The 27,765-nt window shown below is 43.3% G+C and overlaps 1 protein-coding gene across 1 annotated transcript; it reads left to right on the top strand.

Annotated features, from left to right (window-relative positions):
• Nucleotides 1–5,445: 5,445 nt before the first annotated feature.
• On the top strand, nucleotides 5,446–27,259 carry LOC110535765 (transient receptor potential cation channel subfamily V member 4). The gene is made up of 16 exons (XM_036935560.2): nucleotides 5,446–5,538; nucleotides 7,148–7,608; nucleotides 9,597–9,781; nucleotides 11,775–11,927; nucleotides 13,202–13,342; nucleotides 22,274–22,572; nucleotides 22,747–22,926; nucleotides 23,198–23,356; nucleotides 23,560–23,652; nucleotides 24,019–24,092; nucleotides 24,547–24,712; nucleotides 24,825–24,891; nucleotides 24,999–25,309; nucleotides 25,591–25,718; nucleotides 25,818–25,948; nucleotides 26,086–27,259. Exons 1-16 carry the CDS (start codon nucleotides 5,530–5,532, stop codon nucleotides 26,202–26,204), a joined length of 2,676 nt encoding a protein of 891 aa, XP_036791455.1. The 5' UTR covers nucleotides 5,446–5,529; the 3' UTR covers nucleotides 26,205–27,259.
• The last annotated feature ends 506 nt before the right edge of the window (nucleotides 27,260–27,765 follow it).

The following is a 27,765-nucleotide window of genomic DNA, read 5'->3' as shown; positions in this document are numbered from 1 at the left end:
TTTCATATTGAATCGTGCATTGTTATGACTGAATGTGTGTGCGTATTTTGTGAAATTCAATGGTGCATGGCCACACACTTCAGTTGTCTTCATCCAACAGTGCAAATTTACTGAATGGCTGCCTCTTGAGGTAGCCTAGGTTTAAAGTATATTATAAGCGCAACATGTAAAGTGTTGCTTTCATGAGCTGAAATAAAAGATCCCAGACATTTTCCATCTGCACAAAAAGCTTATTTCTATCAAATGTTTTGCACAAGTTTGTTTACATCCATGTTAGGGAGCATTTCTCCTTTGCCAAGATAATCCATCCACCTGACAGGTGTGGCATATCAAAAAGATGATTGAACAACATGCTCATTACACAGGTGCACCTTGTGCCGGAGACAAAATGCCACTCAACACAATTTCTCTACAATAAGCCACCACCAACGTTGTTTTAGAGAATTTGGCAGCATGTCCAACCGACCTCACAACTGCAGACCACGTGTAGCCACGTCAGCCCAGGACCTCCACATCCGGCTTCTTTATCTTCTGGGGGGGGTGCTGAGGAGTATTTATGTCTGTAATAAAACCCTTTTGTGGGCAAAAATACTCTGATTGGCTGGGACTGGCTCCCCAGTGGGTGGGCATGGCTTCCAAGTGGGTGGGCTTCCCATGGCTGCACCCTTGCGCTGTCATGTGAAATCAATAGATAAGGTTCTATTTTCTATTTATTTAACCCTTACCTTACCAGGTAAGGACTGAGAACCCGTTCTCATTTAAGCAACAACCCGGGGAATAGTTACAAGGGAGAGGAGGTGGGATGAAGGAGCCAATTGTAAGCTGGGGATGATTAGGTAACCATGATGGTATGAGGGCCAGATTCGGACTTTAGCCAGGACACCGGGGTTAACACCCATACTCTTACAATAAGTGCCATGGGATCTTTAGAGACCACAGATAGTCAGGACACCCGTTTAACATCCCATCTGAAAGACAGCACCCTACACAGGGCATTGCAATATTTTCTTTCGACCAGAGGAAAGGGTGCCTCCTACTGGCCCTCCAACACCACTCCAGCAGTTTCTGGTCTCCAATCCAGAGACCAACCCTGTTTAGCTTCAAAAGCAAGCTGGAAGTGGGATGCAGGAAAGTATGCTGCTGGCAAATGCATTTATTACATTGACTGTAACTCAGTGAAATCTTTGAAGTTATTGTATGTTGCGTTTATATTTTTGTTCAGTTAGATACATTTATGGGTAAAATAAACAGGTCAAGTTGTTTTATAATCCACTTGGGGTGCGTCTGGGTTACTTTCTGGTGGTTTTCAGACTGAGTTATTATTGTATCCTATCTGATTTAGACGGCATGTGATTATAGACAATTAATGGAATTAGGAAAAACTCCACTACAAAGATTTTTGTAGTTTTACAAACAAAAAAACCCTCCTGTGGGACTGACGTTAAGAGTAGTCACTGTACCGTTAGTCCCCACACAAACACTTTTAATAAAGCTCCCCTTGTTTAGGTGGGCGGTGAGTTGGATGCGTGAACATGGAAAGCAAAGGACTGAGGTATGCCGCTGTAGCAGTGTGTGACTGGACTAGGCTACACGCGAAATCAGATCACCAATTTATTCAAAATAGTTGAAGAAATAAGTAACTAGGGTACTAAAATCGGGAGGAAGTCGATCCAAATGTTTTGTCCACAAACTTTTTAGAACTTTTCCTATCGTTAAGAAAGAAAAACTGCGCTGCACAAAAGGTCTATTGATTACAGGACAAGGTAAGCACGAACACGTTTTACCCCATTAAGGGTTCCTATTTTCAACAGAGAGTATTTTGTGTTTAACTATGTATTTCATATTTTTAGAACTGCATTTGAAGAACACTTTATGAAGGTATCTACCATATTGTGGCCATTCTATGTGTGCTATTTCTGAGCTTTCCGTTCTGAAGTTTTTGTGTCTTTTAAAATCGGTTTTGTACACCATCTTCAAACAGCTGAATATACAATCTTTCTGGTTATGGAAAAAATATGTCATAGTGGTTTAGATGGTAGGCCTACAATGATTCTCTTCACAATGACTATTTGTTTTGTCACAAAAACTGAAATTAGGCGATTTATTAGAATTTTTACAACCAGGAAATGACAGAGCAATTTCTGCATAGTGCATCTTTAATTGCTTTTTATTTTAATTTTTCTATTCAGATTTGAGTAAAAAGGGAAAAATATAAAATTAAATTAAATCGCTCCGCCATTTCCTAGTTGCTAAAATTCTAATAGTTTGCCTAATTTCAGTCATTGTGTAGAGAATCATTGTACCATCTAACCCGCTGTGAAATATATTTCCATAACCAAACATATTTGTATATTCAGCTGTTTAAAGCTGCTGTTCAAAATCGAAAGTAAAAGACACTAAAACGAAACTTCAGAATGGGAAGCATAGAAATTGCACACATAGAACAGATCTACTGCTTCTTAGACTTGCTTTCAACGGGAATGAAAGATCTGCATCTCACATTTCCATGTGAATTTGCTCAGATTCCCCCGAAAGTGACATATTGTAGCTTTAAGACATTGGGGTTATGAACATATCCTCTGCTGTCAGGCATGCATCCACATGAATTGTAGAGGAATGCCTAGACAAGGTGACCTATTGTAGAGTTCGGGGGCTGTGGTTGAAACAATAGTGGAACTTTTTTTTGCTAACCTCCATTTTCCCACGACCATATTTGCACCCAGACATTCCCCAGTGGTCTGGATCATATCCACTAAATCCATGAGGAGGATTAAGGAAGTCACACTGTGTCTCTAAGGGGATGGTTATCCTCAGTCTGACCCAGCTGACATGTCATCATAAATCATTACTACTACCAATATGTTGGAGGAGTGTGTGAATGTGTGGAGACTGATGAAGGCAGGACAGCTCATAGTGGTGGCTGGAATTAAATTAATGGAACGGTACACATTTTGTATTTGACACAGTTCCATTGCATTAATGAGCCTGTCCTCTGATTTAAAGGCCCAGTGCAGTCAAAAACTTGATTTGCCTATGTTTTATATACATTTCCATACTATGAGTTTGGAATAATAATATGAATATGTGCAATTTATAATGATCCCCTTTTAGTGTAAGAGCTGTTTGAAAAGACTGCCTGAAGGTTCAGCCTGTTTTTGTTGGATGGAGTCTTAGCCTTCCATGGTGACATCACCATGCGGTAAATTAGTTAATAGACCAATAAGAAGAGAGTTACAAACTTCTTTGCCAATAACAGCACATTTTTAGTTTTCCCATCCCCACTCAGACCACTCCCAGACAGTCCTAGCATAATTCTTGCTTGAAGAAGCTGCTAAGAGGCCATTTTTGTTATTTTTTTAACCATTTTAATTGAAAACGATCACCTTAAGGTACTTCATTGTTACCCAGAAATTCTTTGATATTGAGATAAAAATGGCTACATTGAACCATTAAATTGAAGCCAGCTTCCACTGGTGTGAACACACAATAGTATTAGCTCCTGGTTCTGGACTCATTCTTTGTTTGAACTCAAACAGAGTAGTCTCAAACACGCCTGGTGGATGACTCGTTCATTTGTCACCCCTCTGTTTGGAGAGTTTATCAAAGAAAGCCGCTCTTCATCCTTTCATCTTTTTACCCTCCACAGTAAAGTCTGATAATCCTATTTGTTGGAGTGTACTAGAGGCACTCTCTTTTCCCTGACTGGATTGCAGTCTTTCTATTTGTGTTGCTCCTCTTGGAGGAAGTTTACATGTCAACCCCATGTGCTGTCAGAGAGAGTGAGAACATTCTACAGCCAAGGACATGCTACAGTTTATGATGTTTGTAGTTGATACCAAGGATGTACTGTATAACTCACTGTTAAAGGAATGCCTAGACAAGGTGACTACATCCTGGGGAATCCAGAATGATGACACAGCATTGCTGTCTCTCTCTGTGTGTGTGTGTCTGTGTGTGCGCGTGCGTGCTTGTCTGTGTGTGTGTGCAAGTGCATGCATGTGTATCTCTGAAACAAAAAGATGTTGCTGGATTTGTCATAGTAAAGGCCAGACACAGCCCGCAACTGTATGGTTGATTCTGACAGGAGACCTTAACTTGGGTTTCCAATGATTCCCCAACAGGATACAGCTTGTTTTGTGCAAAGCGACACTATATATACAAAAGTATGTGGACACCCCTTCAAATTAGTGGATTCGGCTATATCAGCCACACCCTTGCTGACAGGTGTATAAAATCAAGCACACCGCCATGCAATCTCCATAGACAAACATTGGCAATAGAATGTCCATACCGAGAGGATACCACCTTTCCAACAAGTCAGTTCGTAAAAGGTTTGTCCTGCTAGAGCTTCCCCGGTCAACTGGGAGTGCTGTTATTGTGAAGTGGAAACGTCTAGGAGCAACAACAGCTCAGCCGCAAAGTGGTAGGCCACACAAGCTCACAGAACAGGACCGCTGAAGCATGTAGCATAAAAATAGTTTGTCCTCGGTTGCAACACTCACTACCGAGTTCCAAACTGCCTCTGGAAGCAATGTCAGCACAAGAACTGGTCTTCTGGAGCTTCATGAAATGGGTTTCCATTGGACTCTGGAGCAGTGGAAATGCGTTCTCTGGAGTGATAAATCACGCTTCACATCTGACAGTCTGACGGACAAATCTGTGTTTGGTGGATGCTAGGATAACTTTACCTGCCCGAATGCATAGTGCTAACTGTAAAGTTTGGTGGATGAGGATTAATGGTCTGAAGCTGTTTTACATGGTTCGGGCTAGGACCATTAGTTCCTGTGAAGGGAAATCTTAACGCTACAGCATACAACGGCATTCTTGGCGATTCTGTGCTTCCAACATTGTGACAACAGTTTAGGGAAGGCCCTTTCCTGTTTCAACATCACAATGCCCTTGTGCACAAAGCGAGGTCCATACAGAAATGGTTTGTCGAGATCGGTGTGGAAGAACTTGACCCACCCTGCACAAAGCCCTGACCTCAACCCCATCGAACACCTTTGGGATGAATTGGAACGCCGACTGCGAGCCAGGCCTAATCGCTCCAACGTCAGTGCCCAACCTCACTAATGCTCTTGTGGCTGAATGGAAGCAGGTCCTCGCAGCATCACCAAATGGAAAGCCTTCCCAGAATAATGGAAGCTGTAATACCAGCAAAGGGCGGACCAACTCCAAATTAATGCCCATGATTTTGGAATGAGATGTTCGACGAGCAGGTGTCCACATACCTTTGGTCATGTAGTGTATGTTTAGTAACCAAAAGATCAACCAGAACACACATTTTGCCCATAGTGACAAATGGAGCTTCCCATGGAGTGACTGTGGACTAACCTCTACTTACTCTGACACCCTTCTCTTTCATCAGTTTATCAAGCTCTCCTGCCAGTCGACCAGTCTGTATTAATGCTGTTAATAAATACAAATGTTTTTGTTTTTTGCTTAAACAGGACCCCCCCCCCCCCCCCCCCCCCCGTCACTTCCAGTTTCCCCTGAAGAAGAACTCAGCACCTCAGCGTGACATAAGGGATGAATGAGGTACGGAGGGATTAAGGGACCATCTGAATAGAACCCAGGACCCCAGGAGAACACACGTGGGATTTGCCCTTTCCATTCGCAGGGGTCATAGGTCTTTACCAGCTTTCTGTTTCTGTCATCCCCAAGTAGAAAATGCACCATTTAGCAGTGTAGCCATTCAGAATTTGTCAGGTGGCGGTTGCATGTTTCCCCACTTGAAAAGGCTTCTGGGCCGTGGCCATTAGATACATGTTTTGCAGCACAATTTTTTTTTTTTTCTTACTTGAACCAGGTAGTTCCCTCTCTGTTTTAGTCAGGTTAGCATTGGCAAAAGAAAGGGAGACACATATTACATAGCGTTACTATAATGTAGTAATGGGTTACTTGTGTACAGTGACTTCAGGAAGTATTCACACCGCTTTACTTTTTCCAGATGTTGTTGTTTAACATCTTGTGTAGATCGGCAACGACCAACACTAATGTATCTTGATTAGATAAGTATTCAACCCCCTGAGACAATATATGGTAGAATCACCTTTGGCAGCGATTACAGCTGGGAGTCTTTTTGGGTACGTCTCTTGAGATATTTGCACACCTGGATTATACAATATTTGCCCATTATGCTTATTTAAATTCTTCAAGCTCTGTCAAGTTGGTTGTTGATCATTGCTAAAAATGTAAAAAAATATTTTCATGTCTTGCCATACCTTTTCAAGATGATTTAAGTCAAAACTAGGCCACTCAGAAATATTGTGGTCTCGGTAAGCAAATCCAGTGTAGATTTGACCTTTTAGGTTATTGTCCTGCTGAAAGGTGAATTCGTCTCCCAGTGTCTGTTGGAAAGAAGAGAAAATGCTTTGGAGAAAATACTCAGTCATGGGAAAAGTGTATTTGAAGTCATCCTCTGTTGTGTTCTCCGTCTGGTCAGTAAACTGGTTGGAAATTCAGAGGCATCCCACTCTGTTCTCCGACCCCAAATGGAAAAATCTGGGCACCACTACCATGCACTGATCTTGGGCCAGTAATGGTCAGGCAATGCATTGCTCAATATTTACAGATGACGTTCCCAGGCTGCCAGCGGCTGCAAATGGCTGACTGGTGGACATTCTGTGCCATCAACGTGGCCCACAAGATGAGCAGGATGCCAGAGCTCTGCCCACACACATCTGGGTTGCAGTGCACTACATTTGACCAGGGCCCATAGGGTATTACCCCCGTAGTGCACTAGAAAGGAAATAGGGTACCATTTCAGCCCTGGCTACTTCAGGATCAAGGCTACATACAGGAGAATCACTTTTAGACATACATTTTCTGTTTCTTGAAATACACAGTCCAATCACCCAAAGGCTCATTCTATTCAAGTAACTGTTTGTCGTGCAATCAGTGATACTTGTTCAGGGTCCTGTTCATTAAGCACAGAAAACAGACTGAAACAGGAAACTTTTTATTCGTTTTCTGTGGCAAAACTATTTTCTGCTTGTGTGCCCAAATGAACACGACCCAGGTCATTCACAGTTGAGTGAGACCAAATACAAGGTTTATGATTGGACTGCTACGTTTCTCTCCCGTGCCTTTGACCTATGACCCAGATGGAGTTATAACCTGTGTATTTTGCTATGGTGTTTTTTAGAACCGCTCCCCTGCCACTCTACTGAGAAGGTGCCGCATCGCCATGACAGAGACGGACACGCCTCCCTCGGCTGCGAACAAGGCTGCCCTGTCCTCGGGCTCAGGGGAGGGAGGAGGAAGTGGCGAGGGACAGCCTGATGCTGATGGTACCTGTCCTGATCTGTCGGCACTGGCCGACCTGTTTGAGAGTGAGGAGGGCTCCCAGTCACCTCAGGACCCGGCTCCGGACATCGACCGGCCAGGACAGCTGCAGCCAGGGGACGGCCGACAAAACCTCCGCATGAAGTTCCACGGTGCCTTTAAGAAGGGCATCTCTAACCCCATGGACATGTTGGAGTCGACCATCTACGAGTCACCCGTGGCGCCCGGCCCCAAGAAAGCCCCCATGGACTCTCTCTTTGACTATGGTACCTACAGGCACACCAACAACAAGAAGCCACGCAGGAAGAAGCTCCCGCGAGGGTGAGGAGGGCCCTCGGTTTTGAAGTAGACACTATCATTCGTTATGGTGGCTTTCAGGAGTCTAGGAGCAGAGGCATGCAGAGGCGTAGATTGTTGAACAACGTGTGGAGTTAGAAGCAGCATAGTCAGTCAATCACTTCTGGGGTGTAAATGTGACCGACTGGGTTCGAACTCGGTTTCTCCTGCATGCCACAAGACTGTGTTAACCCCCTGAGCTTAAAGCCTAGGCATCGGCTTGGAGAGTGAACGCAAGTCTTCAGGTGTCAGGCAAGGTTGTTTATCACACAATTGTGATTCACCTAACTATCTCTGTTACACAGACCACACCATAGGGTTTGTACTTGGAACCGAAGGTTGTTCGACATGTTTAACACCTCACCATATAATATAAAGGACAAATTCCCGTAAGAGATGGTCTGGTTTATAGATACACAAAAACTGCCTCTATGATTGTGGCTATATATTTCTACCATATAAGAGATTTCCCCTAAAAATGTTGATCAAATTGGCTTGGTTTCTGAGCTGAGAGTTGTATTAATATTCTATTTTACAATACATTGCAGTTTTCATTATTAATCAGAGGCTTGGCTTGGAAAAAATGGCTCATTGCAAAAATATAGAAACTCCTTCAGCTGCCACTGTTTAGTCACAGAGGTGTGTCCCTCTCATGTGGAACTTCGTAAACAGAAGGGCTAGTCAGAGGGACATTCAGTCATCTAACAGAGAGTGTGTTGTTGTTTCCCTCCTCGCAGCCGTTGAGGTAATATTTAGGCTGGAGCTTGTTCCTGGCTACCTGTTTCACAGTGAGGTCTATTTATTGAGTAGTTCAGTAGTAGAATTTGGACAGCGGTTCACTTTATATGGTTTAACTTTCAACTTTTTTTCTAGGCTACAACCACTGGTAACGCTTTATATAGTCCACAGGTATGATGAATTGTGATGGAGTTATAATGCATTGTTAGACTTGTCATAAGCATATATGACCCCCATATCATATATTTTTATGATCCTGACTAAATACCAGCCATTTTGAGTGTATTGAACATTTGCTAGAGAGACAAAGCATAAAAGCCTCATAATAAGTTATTTAAAAAGGCTCATATATGCTTATAACAAGTGATAAAGCATTATTTTACTGTTGGCTTTAAATAAAGTGGTGGCCCAACTGCCATTCTTGACCCCCCACTGTTTAGTCCCACCACCTGTAGGCCTATAGACGCCAGAGATCACCATTTAAAAAATCATCCAGTAAACAGCCGCCATCTTTCATTTCGGATCAGTAATGTAACACTGAGGGATTTCTGTGTCCCTACCAATGATGTCTATAAACACTTAGAGTATGTGTTATACACTGAGTGTACAAAACATTAGGAACACCTTCCTAATACTGAGGCGCTCCTCCTTTTGCCCTCAGAACAGCCTCAATTCGTCGGGGCATGGACTCTATCAAGAATGGTCCACCGCCCAAAGAACGTCCAGCCAACTTGACACAACTGTCAACGTGGGCTAGCATCCCTGTGGAACGCTTTCAACACCTTGTACTGTAGAGTCCATGCCCCGACGAATTGAGGCTATTCTTAAGGCTAAAGACAGAGCAACTCAATATTAGGAAGATGTGCCTACTGTTTTGTACACTCAGTGAAACTGTTGAGCGTGAAAAACCCAGTTGCAGTTCTTGACACACTCAAACCGGTGTGCCTGGCACCTACTACCATACCCCGTTCAAAGGCACTTAAATATTTTCGCTAGCTTATTCACCTTCTGAATGGCACACATACACAATCCACGTCTCAATTGTCTCAAGGCTTAAAAATCCTTCTTTAACCTGTCTCCTCCCCTTTATCTATACGGATTGAAGTGGATTCAACAAGTGACATCATAGCTTTCACCTGTACTCACCTGGTTAGTCTATGTCATAGAAATGCAGGTGTTCCTAATGTACACTCAGTGTATGTGAGTATATGTATGTCAATGGTCCCCCTACATAGTAAGACTGAGACGTCCTGCAATGAAAGTCTGGACCCTCCGGGCTTGGACCCACCCAAGGTGTTGAAGGTGTTTAACCGCGTGCTGCTCTTCGATGGTGTGTCACGGGCCGACCCAGAGGCCCTCTCCGGCCTGCTGGAGTACCTACAGGGTCACGAAAAGAGGCTCACCGACGAGGAGTTCAAAGGTGAGACGACCCCATTGGTGGTGTGGTGGGTGGAGCCCTGTGGTGCCAAATATCTCTTGTCTCAGCTTTCACTGCCAAACGCAGAAAGGTCGGAGGAAAAGAGAGAAAGTGTGTGTTTGTTGAATTAGATTTTATTTAACTAGGCAATTCAGTTAAGAACAAACTTTTATTTACAATGACGGCGTAGGAACAGTGGGTTAACTGCCTTGTTCAGGGGCAGAACAACAGATTTTTTTTTACCTTGTCAGCTCGGGGATTCGATCTAGCAACCTTTCGGTTACTGGCCCAACGCTCTAACCACTAGGCTACCTGCCGCCCCAAGGGGTGGGGCTTAAGGGGTACGACTAAGATAGCATCAGAACTTTATCTCAAACATGCCACATCTGGCCTCCCGAGTGGCACAGAGGTCTAAGGCACTGGATCACAGTGCTTGAGGCATCACTACAGACCCGGGTTCCATCCCAGGCTGTGTCGCAGCCAGCCGCGACTGGGAGACCTATGAAGAGGCCCACAATTGGCCCAGCGTTGTTAGGGGAGGGTTTGGCCGGCCGGAATGTCCTTGTTCCATCACGCTCTAGCGAGTCCTTGTGGTGGGTTGGGTGCATGCACGCTGACTCCGGTCGCCAGTTGTACAGTGTTTCCTGGCTTCAGGGTTAAGCGAGCACTGTGTCAAGATGCAGTGCGGCTTGGCAGGGTTGTGTTTTTCGGAGGACGCATGGCTCTCGACCTTCGCCACCTCCCGAGTCCGTACGAAAGTTGCAGCGATGGGACAAGACTGTAACTACCAATTGGGTGTCATGAAGCAACAAAACATCTCACATCTGTTACAGTTGCCTTACTAAAGGAGAAGCCTTACTTTTTAGTCCACTTAGCCCTGTGACTAACACCTTCAGTTAATGTGTCATCCTGGAGTTTTGTCATGACTTTATGTATTGATAATAGGTATCGACGTCTAAACAGACCTTTTTGTCCTGTGACTTGGTTATCTGTCTCTGAATTCTAATTTTTCCACCGTCCTCTCTTTCCCCGTTGTTCTTGGCTCCATAGAGCACTCATTCCACTTAGCGACGAGTGTCTGGGTTTTCACTGCTTCCTTGTACTTGATTGATGAATTAAGGTCACTAATTAGTAAAGAACTCCTCTTAACTGGTTGTCTAGGCCTTAATTGAAAACCACAAAACCTGCAAACACTAGGCCCTCCATTGAATGACTGACACCCCTGCCATAGAGTAATGAGAAGGAAGCTACTGGGATGTCAGAGATTTTGTCCTGTCAAAGGTGGGTCCAAGGACAGCATCCTGTTGCCAGTGTGTGTGTGTTTGTGTGTGTATGTGTGTGTGCTTTATAACAGAGAGCAGAGAGAAATCACAGCAAACTGTCTCCTTCAGGGAAGAAAATGACTCAAGTGGCTTGACAGACTACATGAAAAACTCAGACTAAAAGTAAACAATAGAAGCAGACAACTTACTTGACCACCACATTTAGTTTGGCTGTTGTTTCTCCTGGTTTTGAGGCATTTTCATGTTTAGTGAAATGTCTTGCTTGCTTCCCTTTCCTTTCTTATTTTATCACTAACGATTTATCACCAGTTTTTACTTTTTCAACCAACCTGTACTGCAGCACAGTGAAAAAGAATTTGCTTCAAATTGGAGGGTCCTGCTCCGTCTGGGGAAAGTGGATACCTAGTCAGTTGTACAACTGAATGCATTCAACTGAAATGTGTCTTCCACATTTAACCCCACCCCTCTGAATCAGAGAGGTGCAGGGTATATTTCAGAAATGCATTTCGTTGTTTTCATCGTTTATTTGGTGATTGCTTATGAACTTGACACTTGGTGTCGCCGTGGCTGCAAGACCGTTTGTCACATGAACAATGTACCTTGCTGCCTCAAAGGATATTTTAAAAGTCATTTTTTTTATGTCCAGAACTATACATGTACATGTCGTTTCGGAGTACCCCTCCCCTCATCAATTTGGTTTTATTTTCTCCCAGAACCTTCTACAGGCAAGACATGCCTGCCCAAAGCCCTTCTGAACCTGTACAGTGGCCAGAATGACACCATTCCTATGCTGATGGACATCGCAGAGCAGACAGTCAACCTCCATGAGTTCATCAACACGCCCTTCAGAGACGTCTACTACAGAGGTAAACTCTCTTCACATTTTAGCCCCTAAAAACACCAGGGTCCTGTTCAATAGGTACCACATTGACTGAAATGCTCACTTTTGGTTTCTGTTGTGAACCTTTATAATTATTAATTGTGTGCCCGAATGAACACGACCCTGTATTAACCAGTCATTTGACTAGGATTGAAGTAGATTGTTTCAAACTTGGACTGTGTCAATAATTTGATATTATCACAGATAAAAGTACCTACCTGAAATGTAGTGCCAACTATGCACACGTAGCCCAGTACTACTTCCACGAAGGTAGGCTTAATAGAGACGCACTTACCTACAACGAGTCCTCCACTGCCCCTTCTGCACAAAGAGACCACACATCCTAGTCTCCGGGCCAACACTGGGCTGCTCTATGGGGCTTCTATTTCCAGAGGAAGGCTGGATGATGTGGCTGTTACACCTACAAGATTTGCCTTTACAGCTTGGAAACCGCAGTGCAGCACACCTATTTCTTCCATCCACTGTCTTAGGTCTAAGCACAATGAACTCCTTGTCTAAAAAACACTTCACTCATCACACACTATGTCAGCCACTTCAAGATTTGCTGTTAGAATGGGATTTCACACTTTTGCCAGGATATCTCACATTCCGTGTGTCTGAAATGACTCCCTATGTAGTGCACTTTTTTCCATAGGGCTCTGGTCAAAGGTAGTGCACTATATAGGGAATAGGATGCCATTTCAAACACAACCATAGTCCACCTCCACACAGTAATGAAGTAGTAGACAGATGGTGATTGCTGAGGAGCCCATGGCAGCCATATGGTCTACTTACTGTTGGTACAGGTCCCCTTTAATGAACATACAAGCAAGAAGGAATGTGTTTATGTCTGTATGCCTGTGTGCCATGACTGTTCACAGATTTGACACTGTAGCAGAACCAAGCCACCTTTGTTGAGCATAAAAAGTAAAACACATTTATTGATGAGATACAGGGACTTAGTGAATGTGGTATCGCCTTAGTTTCAACAATACCATTGTTGAAATGTGGATAGGAGAAGAAAGCGGTTGACCTTCGACCCAGTCATTTTTGCGCCTTTGTCCGAGACCTCTAGTCAATGCACCTTTCCTCACTGCTGAAGGTGGCAGTGAGACTCCAAACAATGTAATAAATTGACTGTAGAGTTCAGTCCCTCTCAGGCAAGGCTGGAATAGAGAATATATGAATGATCTAAGAATCCCAATTTAACCACTTGTCCCTTTACCCAATGTGTTGACTGACTGTTGTGTGGTTTGACAGGCCAGACGGCGCTCCACATCGCCATTGAGAGGCGCTGTAAGCAGTACGTGGAGCTGCTGGTGGAGAAAGGGGCAGATGTTCACGCCCAGGCCCGCGGACGCTTCTTCCAACCCAGGGACGAGGGGGGCTACTTCTACTTTGGTAAGACACCATAACGTTAGGATCAGATCTGATCCATTCTTCTGTCTACAGAAACCGCAAGATTCAGATTCGAGATTCAATATTTTCAATATTGTTAAGTCTTCAGTCAGCAGGGGCTTAAAGTGGCAGTACATTAAGTGTAGGAGTATAGTTTAAAACCTCTTAGATTTAAAGTCCCCTGTTTAGGGGACCAGCGAGGTGCTGGTACCGCTTCCGACTAACATTTTTGCATATAAATCATCCCACGAACACAGTAGTATGTTTTTTGTGCCTGTGTGACTTGGGATGTGAAATCAAAAACAATTTGAAGCTGAGATGTCTCGCCTACCATTTCATTCTCTCTTCCAACTGGCCAACTCCTGGCTGAACCCCACGTCAAAGCCACTGACAATGTGGCTGAAAAAGTGTTTGATTGGAAAAGCTTGGTTATTAGCTAGCTACTGTACCTTTTTGATTTTGGATCCCGCGACGCGGTTGGCGTCAGTTGCTGGGACCGCTGCTATCTGTCCAGGGATCCTGACGACCAAGGGTCTGATGATGAGCTGCTTGGCGTAGCAGTTAACCTAGCTGCCACTGTTAGCTGCCGATCAAGCTAGAGGGGTTTCCTTGAGAACTTGAACGCAGCCCACAACGTGGTTTTCCCTTGTGGCTGGGACCGCGGATTATCCTGGTCTTGTGGTTGTCTAGATCCCTATTTTGGTGCTGTTTCTATCTTCCCTGTGACCTGCCCTGCCTGGAATTGCAGGGAGTAACAGCATAGCCTACGTTGTTACCATGACAAAGACCAAATCTGGTGGGAGTACCGTTGAGGACAGTGGTGTCTCTCGATCACAGGTGAAGGATCTTTTAAACAAACAAAAAGAGTTCTACAAGCAGTTGTTACAACAACAAGAAAATAGCTTCAAGTATTGTGTTCAAATACTGGGGCAGTCAACTAATAGAATAATGGAGCAGAGAAGTCCAGGACCTGAAGAAGTTTGCAGTTTGCAGTTCTCACAGGGTCAGCTAGATGAGTTTAAACAGGAAAACGGCAAGATGGCAAAAATCTATAAATCATTGAGAGAGGACATCCGTTCTATATGTGAATCCATGATAACAATGCCAGAGAAATCAGATTATCTCGAGGGACAATCAAAATGGAACATCATTGTTGTAGATGGAATTGCAGAATCTCCACATGAGATCTGGACGGAGTTTGAGGACATAGTGAGGAAAATTATCTCGGAGAAACTGAAGACGGAGCACATGAAGATAGAGTTAGAATGCGCCCACAGGACTGGAGAACCCAACACCGGCCCAGGTAACAGGCCCAGGCTGATAGTTGTCAAGGTGGATAGTACAAGTCTCAGAGTTTATTATAGTACAAGGGGCAGGCAAAAGGTAAGTCAAGGCAGGCAAAGGGTCGTAGTCCAAATCCGAGTCCAGCAGGTACAGGATGGCAGGCAATCGGTAGGTCAAGGATAGTGTCATGACTTTCACTCCTGGGTGAGGATCAAAGAGAGCCCCCCCCCTCTCTCTTTCTCTCCCACCAGAGAGGAACGGGGGGGGGGTCGGTTTTATGACTTAACGACCAGTTGTAAATGGTTTCTAACTCTCTCCCTCTGCCTCTCAGTATCCACGAATGGAATGTTTGAGTGGTATAAAGAGATTCTTGCCCAAAGAACTTCAATATCCAAAAGGGGATAATTAAACAATATTCCTAACATAAAGAATGTGGGAAATGGTCGGTGGGGATGAAAAACAATGATGATGTCATATCATTTGTGATTTTGTGGTATCATTAAAGATGTTGTAACAGAAACATTGTAACTTTAAGAGCTTTCACAATGTACAGAGTTGTTGTAGTCTAAATGTTGTAAAACTCATATGATTAAATATGAAACTATTTGTGAGAAGATGAAATGTGATTGTATCCTTCTAAATTAGATAATTGTTTTTCATGTAAAGTTTTACCCAGTTAGTAACCACGCCCACGTGAGCACAGACATTATGCCAAAAGGATGGAACGCCCCTTATTCCAGAGTGCTTATAAAACGACTCCTAACAAAATGTACATTAGACCAGAAAACGTGGAGTGGTGGATACACATGGAAATGGTTGCAATTTAAATACAGACCAGGGGTGGCAGGTAGCCTAGTGGTTGGAGCGTAGGGCCAGTAACCGAAAGGTTGCTGGAACAAATCCCCGAGCTGACAAGGTAAAAATCTGTCGAACTGCCTGAGCAAGGCACTGTTCCCTGGGCAATGAGGACATGGATGTCGATTATGGCAGCCCGCCACACCTCCCTGATTCAGAGGGGTTGGGTTAAATGCAGAAGACACATTTCAGTTGTACAACTGTACAGACGGTAAGCCAGACGTCACAAATGGTTTAAAATTACTAGACCAGAAAGTGTAGAGCTATGGTTCGATGGTAAAATGGTTAGACTCTACCAGACCAGAAAAGGGTAACTCAACGAAGACGAAGACTAGACATGCAGCTCTGCATGTAATGTAGTCTAGGAAACTCAACCAAAGATGAGAAAAGAACATTTCCTTATCAGAACATGTTGTATCCAGTCTAACGAACACTTCCAGCAAAGAAAGCTACTACTAAGGGCATAGTGACCTCTGGTGGACAACCAGAGACTTTCTTTCAAACTATTCGTCACATACTGATTGGGTGATTTCAACAGAGAGAGACGACAAAGACATACAAGCATAAATATGTACATTGCGTTTCTAAATCCGAATGAGCGGTTGTTTAGGTGCTAAATACCCATATTTATGATGAGCGTATTATTCAACTGTATGTACGATAGTTGAATTCCTTTGTCTCTCCTTCTCCCGCTCATTCCAAGCCGTTATATCGGGTTAGTCTACCAGGGACCTTTCATTGCATTGTTAGTAATCAACGTATAATCGATCCTGTGTGTGTGTTTATGTCATTCTGTGTGATTATTTAGTTAGTATGTAAATAACTAGGCCAATTTGTGTATCGCTGAGTCATCATGGAGACTTGGGGTTCATGCATATTTAACGGATAATGCGACGTTCAGAATGAGACTGATATGAGGTAATAATAATTAATGGATGGCTAAGATGATAACGATATACTCTGATATTCTTGAGTTACGTCTGGAAAACGGTAACTCATTAAACAAACTTTTTCCGTGGTGCCTCAAGATTGCGTGTGAGTTCATTGTTACAAGATGAATGTAATCATCGTAATAATTAAACATAGTTCATTCATTTGATGAAATAATCGTCATCGCATTAATAGTACCAACATCACGACACAGGCAAAGAGTCGTATTCCAAATCATAGTCAAGCAGGTACAGGACGGCAGGCAGGATCAGGGTCAGGACAGGCAGAAAGGTCAGGGGAAGAGTAGGAAAAACAAAAACTAGAGCACAGGAAACATGGCAACATGCTGGTGGGACATGACGGGACAAGACGAACTGGCAACAGGCAATCAGAAACGCAGGTATTAAAGCACAGCGGATAATGGGAAAAATGGGAGACACCTGGAGAGGGGTGGAGACAAGCACAAGACAGGTGAAACAGATCAGGGTGTGACATCCTGAGGTTCAAGGACAAGGTAGCGGTTCTGGAAAAAGCCAAGAACTTGAAGGGAACGAATATCTATTTTACAGTCATCTAAAGCTTATTATTTTGAGGTGTTGCTGTTGGCCAACAAGTGCTAACAGTCAGTATCTAAATAATATGTATGAAATTCTAGATAGGGTTTATGATGTTAACAGAGAGGTCTACTTTCTTGGGGACCTGAATATTGACTGGTTTTCATCAAGCTTTCCACTCGAGGACGTTTCTCACTGTAACAATGCCTGTAATCTTGTTCCGGTTATTAATCAACCTACCAGTGTGTTTACTAACACTACAGGAACAAGATCATTCAGGTTTTGATCACATTTTTTACTAATACTGTACAACTCTGAACTAAAGCTGTATCCGTACCCATTGGATGCAGTGATCACAATATAGTGGCTATATCTAGGAGAACCAAGGTTCCAAAAGAAGGGCCAAGAATAGTGTATAAGAGATCTTGAATTTTCTTTTGCTGTGACTAATGTGGATGATGTAAAAAATATTTGTTGGTCTGATTTGATTAACAAGGAGCATCCAGACGCTGCACTTGAGGAATTTATGAAATGTATTTTTCTAATTGATGATAAACATGCACCTGTTAACAGACTGGCAGCTTCAAACTGACTGGCACCTTCATTAAAAACACCAGTCTCAATGTCAACAGTGAAGAGGCGACTTTGGGATGCTGGACTTCTAGGTAGAGTTCCTCTGTCCAGTGTCTGGGTTCTTTTGCCCGTCTTAATATTTTCTTTTTTTTGGCCAGTCTGAGATATGGCTTTTTCTTTGCGACTCTGCCTAGAAGTCCAGCATCCCGGAGTTGCCTCTTCACTGTTGACGTTGAGACCGGTGTTTTGCGGGTATTATTTAATGAAGCTGCCAGTTGAGGACTTGTGAGTCGTCTGTTTCTCAAACTAGACACTAATGTACTTGTCCTCTTGCTTAGTTGTGCACCGGGGCCTCCCACTCCCATTTCTGTTCTGGTTAGAGCCAGTTTGCGCTGTTCTGTGAAGGGAGTAGTACACAGCTTTGTATGAGATCTTCAGTTTCTTGGCAATTTCTCGCCTGGAATAGCCTTCGTTACTCAGAACAAGAATAGCCTGACGAGTTTCAGAAGAAAGGTCTTTGTTTCTGGCCATTTTGAGCATGTAATTGAACCCACAAATGCTGATGCTCAGATACTCAACTAGTCTAAAGAAGGCCAGTTTTTTATTGCTTCTTTAGTCAGTACAACAGTTTTCAGCTGTGCTAACATAATCAAAAAAGGGGTTTCTAATGATCAATTAGCCTTCTAAAATGCTAAACTTGGATTAGCTAACACAACGTGCCATTGGAACACAGGAGTGATGGTTGCTGATAATGGGTACGCCTAGATATTCCCTAAAAAATCAGCTGTTTCCAGCTACAGTAGTCATTTACAACATTAACAATGTCTACACTGTATTTCTGATCAATTTGATGATATTTTAATGGACAAAATGTGATTTTCTTTTAAAAACAAGGACATTTGTAAATGACCCCAACCTTTTGAACGGTAGTGAATATTTCATTGCTTTTCAACCTCTGCCATATCGTGGATTCAGAGCAATCTGGGTTTCTTTAATGGGAGCTTGTCTAATGTCAAACATGTAGGGTGTGGTGCACCACCGGGAAGCTCTCTAGGCCCTCTACTTTTTTCTATTTTTTTTACCAATGACATGCCACGGGCATTAATCAATCCAGTGTGTCCATATATGCTGATGATTCAACCACATACGTGTTAGCAACCACAGCTAATGAAGTCATTGAAACCCTTAACAAGGAGTTGTCGTCAGTTTTGGAATGGATGGCTTGTAATAAACTGGTCCTGAACATCTCTAAAACTAAGAGCATTGTATTTGTTACAAATAATTCCCTAAGCTCTAGACCTCAGCTGAATCCTGTAATGATTGGTGTGGCTGTTGAACAAGTTGAGGAGACTATATTACTTGCTGTTACCTTCGATTGTAAACTGTCATGGTCAAAACATATAGATTCAATGGTTGTAAAGGGTGGCTATTTGCAGAATCTCATATAGAAAATATATTTAGATTTGTTTAACACTTTTTTGGTTACTACATGATTCGATATATGTTATTTCATAGTTTTTAATGTCTTCACTATTATTCTACAATTTAGAAAATAGTAAAAATGAAGAAAACCCTTGAATGAGTCGGTGTTCTAAAACTTTTGACCGGTAGAGTATTTTACAGTTATAAGGTGAAATCTTATAGTTAGTGATTTTATAATTTGATGATACTATATTTAGAAAGCATAAAATCATGTCAAGCCTTATTCAAACAGTTTTGTTGAATAGGAAATACGTCATGAAATATTTCATATTTTCATATTTGTATCATATTTGCACTGTTTACTTGAGCTTGTGTCCTCAAAAGTGACTACACCTCAGCAATTTCTAACTTTTTTTTTACCAGAAAGGTGAGGTTTTAGCCTTTCTTGGAGTATGCAGCGTTGCTAGTTATTGTTTATGGTCCTCTCATGATGAATAATTACTTTCGGGGATCACGTAGTTGTAACGGCTTTCCTTAGGTGAAGTAGAGGCGGACCAAAATGCAGCGTGGTTGTTATTCATTGTACTTTAATAAAGAAACTGTACACAAATAAACTAACAAAACAACAAACGTGCGAAAACCTAAAACAGTCCTATCTGGTGCAAACACAGAGACAGGAACAATCACCCACAAACACACAGTGAAACCCAGGCTACCTAAGTATGATTCTCAATCAGAGACAACTAATGACACCTGCCTCTGATTGAGAACCATACTAGGCCGAAACATAGAAATACCCCAAAACATAGAAAAACAAACATAGACTGCCCACCCAACTCACGCCCTGACCATACTAAATAAATACAAAACAAAGGAAATAAAGGTCAGAACGTGACAGTAGTTTACATTTTAGATTACATGTAGTTACATTTAAGAGTTAAGCACATGATGAGACTTCATACATGTTCGATATATGGTAACATTCATGCCCTAGCATTGTATTATTGAACTTTGGAAGTATTTTGATACTGTTAAAGTCATATTCTATTCCTCTTGGTTTTTTAATGACACGTCTGTAGTTTTCCATGACAGGCGCCTGGGTTCCCGACACTGTGAGGTCATGTCAGTGTGTCTAAAAGCAGTGCACTTGAAAAGTGGTTTTCTAGCTACCTCAGTGTGCCTTTTATTTTACATGCCCAGAGGTTTGGCCTACAAAGACTGCATCTCTGCGCAGTTGGATAACTTGGAGTACTATTACACTACTAAGGTAGTGTTAAGCAACTTTTGGAAAATGCTCTCAGTTGCCATGGTAAACAGCGGTGGAAAAATGACCCAATTGTGATACTTGAATAAAAGTATAGATACCTTTTAATTGAAAGTTACTCAAGTAAAAGTTAGTCACTCATTAAAATACTACTTGAGTAAAAGTCTAAAAGTATTTGGTTCTAAATATACTTAAGTATCAAAAGTAAAAGTACATGCAAATGTATAAAAAAAAATAGTAAAGTACAGATACCCCCAAAAATGACAAGTAGTACTTTATAGTATTTTTACTTAAGTACCTTACACCACTGATGGTAAAATTAAGTGAGATTAGAGCCCACCCTTCCCTTTTTACATGGCAGGTTTGGGCTGGGAAAACACAGTCAGAACAGTTCGCCAGGCTAATGATAAACTCGTATAACCACCCAAAACTAGTCTGAAGTCACATCATCAGAAATGTCATTATTAGTAGTAGGCTTCTCCAAAAAAGAAAAGAAAACAATTATGTCACAAGTTCAACAAGTATTTCCAAACAGTTTAATGAAAGGTGTCTGTGTCTTGCTACAGAAAAACCCCCAACATACATACTTCCCTTCAAATGGGCGGGCTGCCTCTGTTTTGCTGACCTCACCGAGGTTGCTGGTCCATTGACAGAGAGCCTCCAAATAAAACCTGCCACTCCATATTGCCCTCTGCTAATTGGAGAATATCCCTGCAACTCTCATCCCTGATCCCAACATCCCACTACAGGTGTAGGATCTTAATTGATCACCCTGTTGCAGGAGAGCTTTCCTGGAAATGTAAAACTTGTAGTGTATTTGAGGTTTAAAAATTTCCACTTTGAAATTTCAGACTTGTTTTTCCCTTGACGAAAAATGTATCAACCCATACAAAAATTGCCATTAATTATAATCCACATAACAATTCACATTTTCTGTTGTTGCAGGATTATTTTCCTGTTGTAGCAAACTGGCACAAATGAAGATCCTCCAGAGTAGACGGAGTAGACGAGCCTACATCCCATTCACCTCAACAGCCCTTCCAGCCTCAAGTTCAACAAACTAATACCCTTTTCACACTTTCCTGTTGACCCGAACTAGACTGTGCTGACTGATATTTCATTTTGACATGGTCTTTTCTGGCACTGTGTTTGCAACTATGGTGAATGCTTTACCAGGCCAGTGCAGAAACCTACAGCTCTGCTCAGGAATGTGAAAGGGATATAAAGGAGATACATGCAAAAGACAGGAGATTTGAGTAGGCAATTATTTCCCCCAAGAAACTCACTACTGCCATTGTTATTGTATTAATGCGTTGCGTTCCATCACACGAGGGATTATATCCAGTGGCACTAAGTGCGACTATCATTCCCAAATCATTCCAAACTCCTGGCGTGTCTGTGGCACAGTGCAAGTCATTCACTATGGAGCTTTGCGCTAAGGGAACCAGGAAACCTGGCAGAGAGGCGACGGCTAATGTGATTTAGCGCTTACTCCAACACTCCGCAAGCACCCGTGCAAATCCATGAAGAAGAGCATTTCCCATGCGAGGTGACAGGGTAATCTGTTACCCGTGGCAACGGCTTGTTTTCAGTAGCTGCTTTTGGCACACTGGTTTCAATGCACAGGCCCCTCCCTCAGACAAGTAGTACTAATTGTGCCCTTTTCGTTGCAAGGTTTCTAAATCCAATTTTTGATCCACTTATAGGTAGGCTTAGCCTGATGACTCACACTAAATTCTTCCGCCAGCTCTGTTGTTCGCTACATATTTTTGTCTGCCACATCCATAGGCCCGGTGTAGCGTTTGGCCTGAGTAAGGAGTCTGGGTAAGGAGTCTGGGTAGCCAGGCAAAGAGCCTTCAAAGACATGTTGAAAGTGGTTTGCTGTTCTATATGAATTTACATCACTTCCCAGAGTGGAAAGAGACTGCCTGAATGCCAGTTGGGCAGGGTTTGCACTTTTGGGTCTTTTTCTATTGCTTCCGTTGTAAAAAGGGGATCCCCTTGATTGATGTGTTTGTTGCTGTGTGTGTCTGACTGTATCTCTTTGGCCAGGCGAGCTGCCTCTGTCGCTGGCAGCGTGCACCAACCAGCCGAACATGGTGCACTACTTGACCGAGAACGCCCATAAGAAGGCTGACCTTCGACGGCAGGACTCGCGCGGCAACACAGTGCTACACGGCCTGGTGCACATCGCCGACAACACCCGGGACAACACCCGTTTCCTCACCAAGATGTACGACCTGCTGCTGACCAAGTGTGCCAAACTCTACCCAGAATGCAGCCTGGAGGACATTCTCAACAACGATGGCATGTCTCCGCTTATGATGGCAGCAAAGCTGGGAAAAATTGGGGTGAGAACCAACTCGTATGTCACGTGTATGAGGAATCATACTCTTAACGGGATAGTTTGTATAACCGTGTGGTGCCTTGTTGGATTCTGTATCATATTATTGACAGAAGAAACAATCGCATGCATTGTAAAACGGACACTAAAGGTCAGCTTTGGTTGTTATTATTTCTCCCAGGTTTTCCAGCACATCATTCGCAGGGAGATCAAGGACGAGGAAGCGCGTCACCTCTCACGGAAGTTCAAGGACTGGGCGTACGGCCCCGTGTACTCCTCCCTGTACGACCTCTCCTCGCTGGACACCTGTGGAGAGGAGGTGTCCGTACTGGAGATCCTGGTCTACAACAGCCGCATCGAGGTGCGTGAAAGCCTGCTTCGATAAAGCCTTGACTCTAAAGCTCTGGGAGCGAACGCAAGTCTACAGTGTCTTTTGTTGTGTGGCTGAGATTGTGAGGTGGGACGGGGCAGACAGAGGCCAAGTGTGGATTTTTTGCCTTTTTGTCTGTAATAGATTTGTTTACCTGAGATAAAGGGAGAGCCAGCATGGTAGGAAAGATGGAGTATGATTTCTCTTTCACACCATACGCTCTTCCTATCATTATTGTGAGTTTTCCTGCACTTGTCCGTAGAATCGCCATGAGATGCTGGCTGTGGAGCCCATCAACGAGCTGTTGAGGGCCAAGTGGCAGAAGTTTGCTGCCGTCACCTTTTACATCAGCGTTGTCTCCTACCTGGTGACCATGATCATCTTCACCCTGGTGGCCTACTACCGCCCATCCCAGGGAACGGTACGTACATGACCAACAACTCAAATACAAATGCCACAAATATATGCACTTATTCAATGTCGGTTTGGATGAAAGTGTTTGCCAAGGGGCATTATTATTATTATTATTATTATTATTATTATTATTATTATTATTATGTGTATTGTATAAACAGTATGGGTGCCATGATCAGCAAAGCTTTAACTCTGTTTGTCCTTGCCCAGCCTCCGTACCCTTACACCACCTCCACAGACTATTTGCGTCTGGGAGGGGAGGTTATCACCTTGGGCTCCGGAGTCTTCTTCTTTCTCACCAACGTAAGTCTGCAGCCTGCAGCCACTACACCTTCTCTCCGGTTGAACCATCCAATCAGAGTTACAGCTTTGAATGTTGACTCTACAATTAACAACTTGTTTTTGAAGAGGCCTCAAGATGTGTACACAAACACACACTTTCACTATAAGAGATCTTCGACCGCCCCTGTAAATGGATCTCTCTCTCTCTCTCAAAATCTCTCTCTCTCTCTCTCTCTCTCTCTCTCTTTCTCAAAATCTCTCTCTCTCAAAATCTCTCTCTCTCAAATTCTCTCTCTCTCTCAAAATCTCTATCTCTCTCAAAATCTCTCTCTCTCTCTCTCTCTCTCTCTCTCTCAAAATCTCTCTCTCCCTGTCCCCTCTTTGTAGATTAAGGACCTCTTCCTGAAGAAATGCCCCGGGGTGAACTCCCTATTTGTCGACGGCTCCTTTCAACTGCTCTAGTAAGACTCCAGCTCCCCCTCCTTAACCTTCAGCTCCTTTGTAACACCCTCTGACTTGTACCCGAGGCTAATTTATCATCCTCTCTTAATTGAGTCTTCGGTTTAATTCCACATTAAAGCCCCCCTTTTCCTGGCACGTTTTCTAGTTTACATCTTCTTTAATTAAACTCACGATCCCAACAAAGAGCGGAGGATGTTGAGCGCCGCTCCGAAGGGTGTTTTGTTTGCATCATTAGTGCTGCATCTGCGAGAGCCAACATGATGTCCGTTAAATCCCGAATGGCATTCCTGTGTACTGGGAATGTTCTCTGTGTCTAACACGTAGGAAAGGATAAGGATTATTGCTGTTTCCTGGAATCTGAACACAAGGGCCATTAGGGTACACTGTTGCCAAACATTTTGAATCGGAAAATGAAAACGGGTTTCTTACTGGACAAGTCTCCTGTATCTCTAGCTTCATCTACTCTTTGCTGGTGATAGTGACTGCGGCCCTCTACCTGTCGGGTATCGAGGCCTATCTGTCTGTGATGGTGTTTGCGCTGGTCCTGGGCTGGATGAACACTTTATACTTCACTAGAGGCCTGAAGCTCACTGGCACCTACAGCATCATGATACAGAAGGTATCGACTCCTTCACTCTTTCATTCATCACATTGAATTTGAAATCCAAATGGACTAATTGGACACTAGACACCTGATCACAATTTATTCTTCCTTCTTCCTTGGCACTCAGATTCTCTTCAAAGACCTGTTCCGGTTTCTGCTGGTCTACGTGCTCTTCATGATTGGATACTCGTCAGGTACAGTGTTCCCTACTGCACACTTCTTCTCAGCAGTCGGTCGGCCAGTTGAAACAGAGGAGAACGCTACCTTATCATCTCCTCCTGTTTCCCATGTCACCCCCCAGCTCTGGTGTCCCTCCTGGCGGTGTGCCCCGGGCCTGACGAGGTGTGTCCGGAGGAAGGCGGCTGCCCCACCTACCCCCAGTGCCGGGACACGGACACCTTCAGCAACTTCCTGCTGGACCTGTTCAAGCTGACCATCGGAATGGGTGATCTGGACATGGTCAGCAGCGCCCAGTACCCAGCTGTCTTCCTCATCCTGCTGGTCACCTACATCATCCTCACCTTCGTGCTGCTGCTCAACATGTTGATCGCTCTGATGGGAGAGACAGTGAGCCAGGTGTCCAAGGAGAGCAAGAAGATCTGGAAGCTGCAGGTGAGTGAGGAGAACAGCTGATGGACAGCTAGGTTCCCTATGCAGTAAACACTATTCATGAAAGCACAACGCAGCAAATGTCACGGAAAACAAAAATAAACATTTATTATTGGAAGTCCCTCCTGTTTCAGTCATTTTTCTTACGTTTGGTGCCTAGTAAATATGACCCTGGGAACCCCTGGTGATGGCCTTATGCACAGTGCATCCTCTAGTTCTCGGTCACATTAGTATGGTATGAAAAACATTACTGCATGTTGGTTGACGTTATGCTTCAACAACAGTGGGCTACGACAATCCTGGACATCGAGCGCTCCTTCCCTGTGTGTCTGCGGAAGTCCTTCCGGTCCGGGGAGATGGTGACAGTGGGGAAGAACTGGGACGGTACCCCTGACCGCCGCTGGTGCTTCAGGTACACATGCTAATTTCACTGAACTCTCACCCCTCTCTGCGTCAGAGAAACGTGTCTGATTGGTAAGTCAAAGGCAAACATCTTCTGTGGTCATTTCAGGGTGGACGAGGTCAACTGGTGCCACTGGAATCAGAACCTGGCCATAATCAACGAAGACCCGGGCAAGAACATAACAGAGACCCAGCAATGCCCTGGTACAGTGCATCAAACCGTCCGTGGCCTAAGGAGAGGTGAGACTCTTTGACTGCTTTCTCTAAACAAAATGCGCTGATGCATACGTACAGTTCACCAAGGCAAATACACCGCGTATAAGGGCAAGCCAAATAACATCAGCCAACATTTTACTTTCTTTCCTCAACCCATGTAGATCGCTGGTCCACGGTGGTGCCACGGGTTGTGGAGCAGAATAAAGGGCCACGGCCACGAGACCTAGTACTGGAGATGGAGCCACTGACCCCCAGACACAGACCCTTTGCAGAGGGCTAGAGCCCAGCTCTGGGGGCCTCCAGGAGCCCGGGTCCTTAAGAACACCCTGCAGATCGGAGGTACTCAGACTGACAAAGAAGAGTTGGGCCACAAAGTTTGCCACTTTGCACAAAACTCTGTCGGCATGAGATTATAACCAAAGATCTGTACAAAGTATTATCTGACAATAGAAAGGATTTAGAAAATATAGGAATGTAGTGTTGGGTCAAAGGAAACCATCCACTTGTTTATCAAATGCTTTTTTATTCAACTAGTTGTGAATGGTGGTCATACCTCCTGATTTATAAGTATCCTCTACCTTGATGGTTTTAACCCGGGAGGAAGGACCCTCGGGAAGCTGTTACCTGACAGAATGCCCCGGCTTCAACTTTCAACATATCCAAATGTGTGTTTTCAAGAGTCGATCATAGATGAGACGTATGTCGATGTGATCTATTGGGAGACTGCTGATGAACGCATATTGTACCTCTGTATTTAGGAAAACTTGCTCAGGGAGTTCAAGAAGGCCAAAATATTTATTATATTCTTACGCGTATCCTTGTTGTTTTTAGCATCTGGAAAAAGAGCTGAGAGGAACTGATTAAAGTTCAAACAAACCATTTTGGAATGGGATGTTCAAGCACAATATGTACTGTATGTATGTAGCTATGTACTAAATGACAAAAAACTAAAGCTAGCTTTATATGGCCCACCGTTTTTCATTTTCATCAGTTTAGTCCTGTTGATAGTCCGACGCACAGGGTCCTAATTTTATTATTCATGCTTGGATAGGATTGCTTTGATCATAACAAACACTGAATTGATTTGTTGAGAGGAAGATACATTTGCCCTAACAGTATTTATGTGGATTTTTTAAGCTTTGGGTGTTACACCAACATGAAAATAGGCCTTCAATTAAAACTGAAACATTTGCTACTGCTCCAACATCACCCAGAGAATGGTTTTGAAGATGTAAGCTGTTTTTCCATCATGTTTTGTTGAGGCCTTTTGATTCATAATGGACATGTTTTTATTTTATTTGATACAATTCCTAATAAATTTTGCGACAACGTTAACTCCTGGTCTTTTTGCCTTTTCTGAAGAAAAAAAAAAATCACATTATATACTATTATATTGTATAGGCTACAGCAGGGATCATCGAATAGATTCAGCCGCGGGATGATTATTTTATTGAGTGGGTGGCCGGAACATAATTACAAATCATTTGTAGACTACCCAAACAGATATATTATTTGACTAAAATAATCATTTCAAGCCTTGCTTACGTTTGTATAAGATCTACTGTCCGGGGAATACTTGGGAACAGTTTTCCAAAATTAAAGTCACTTGAAGCTGATTTCCTGGTGTTTTTACAGTCTTTTATGTCCAACAATAAAAAATAAAATGCTAATTTTTACAAAATGTAACCAATTTAGGCTGCGGGCCACAAATTGGTAAACTCTGGGCTACGGTCAATGATTTATTTCTGTTCTGAAGCTGCAATCTACTGCAATCCTTATGTTGGCCAGCAGATGGAAGCAGAGGTCTAAATTCCTCATTGATATAGTCAGTGCCCTCACGT

The sequence above is a fragment of the Oncorhynchus mykiss genome, chromosome 11 (assembly GCF_057628025.1).
Source record: "Oncorhynchus mykiss isolate SJ-2025 chromosome 11, ASM5762802v1, whole genome shotgun sequence".
NCBI classification, from domain to species: Eukaryota; Metazoa; Chordata; class Actinopteri; order Salmoniformes; family Salmonidae; genus Oncorhynchus; species Oncorhynchus mykiss.
This window is presented reverse-complemented; position numbering and strand designations above follow the sequence as displayed.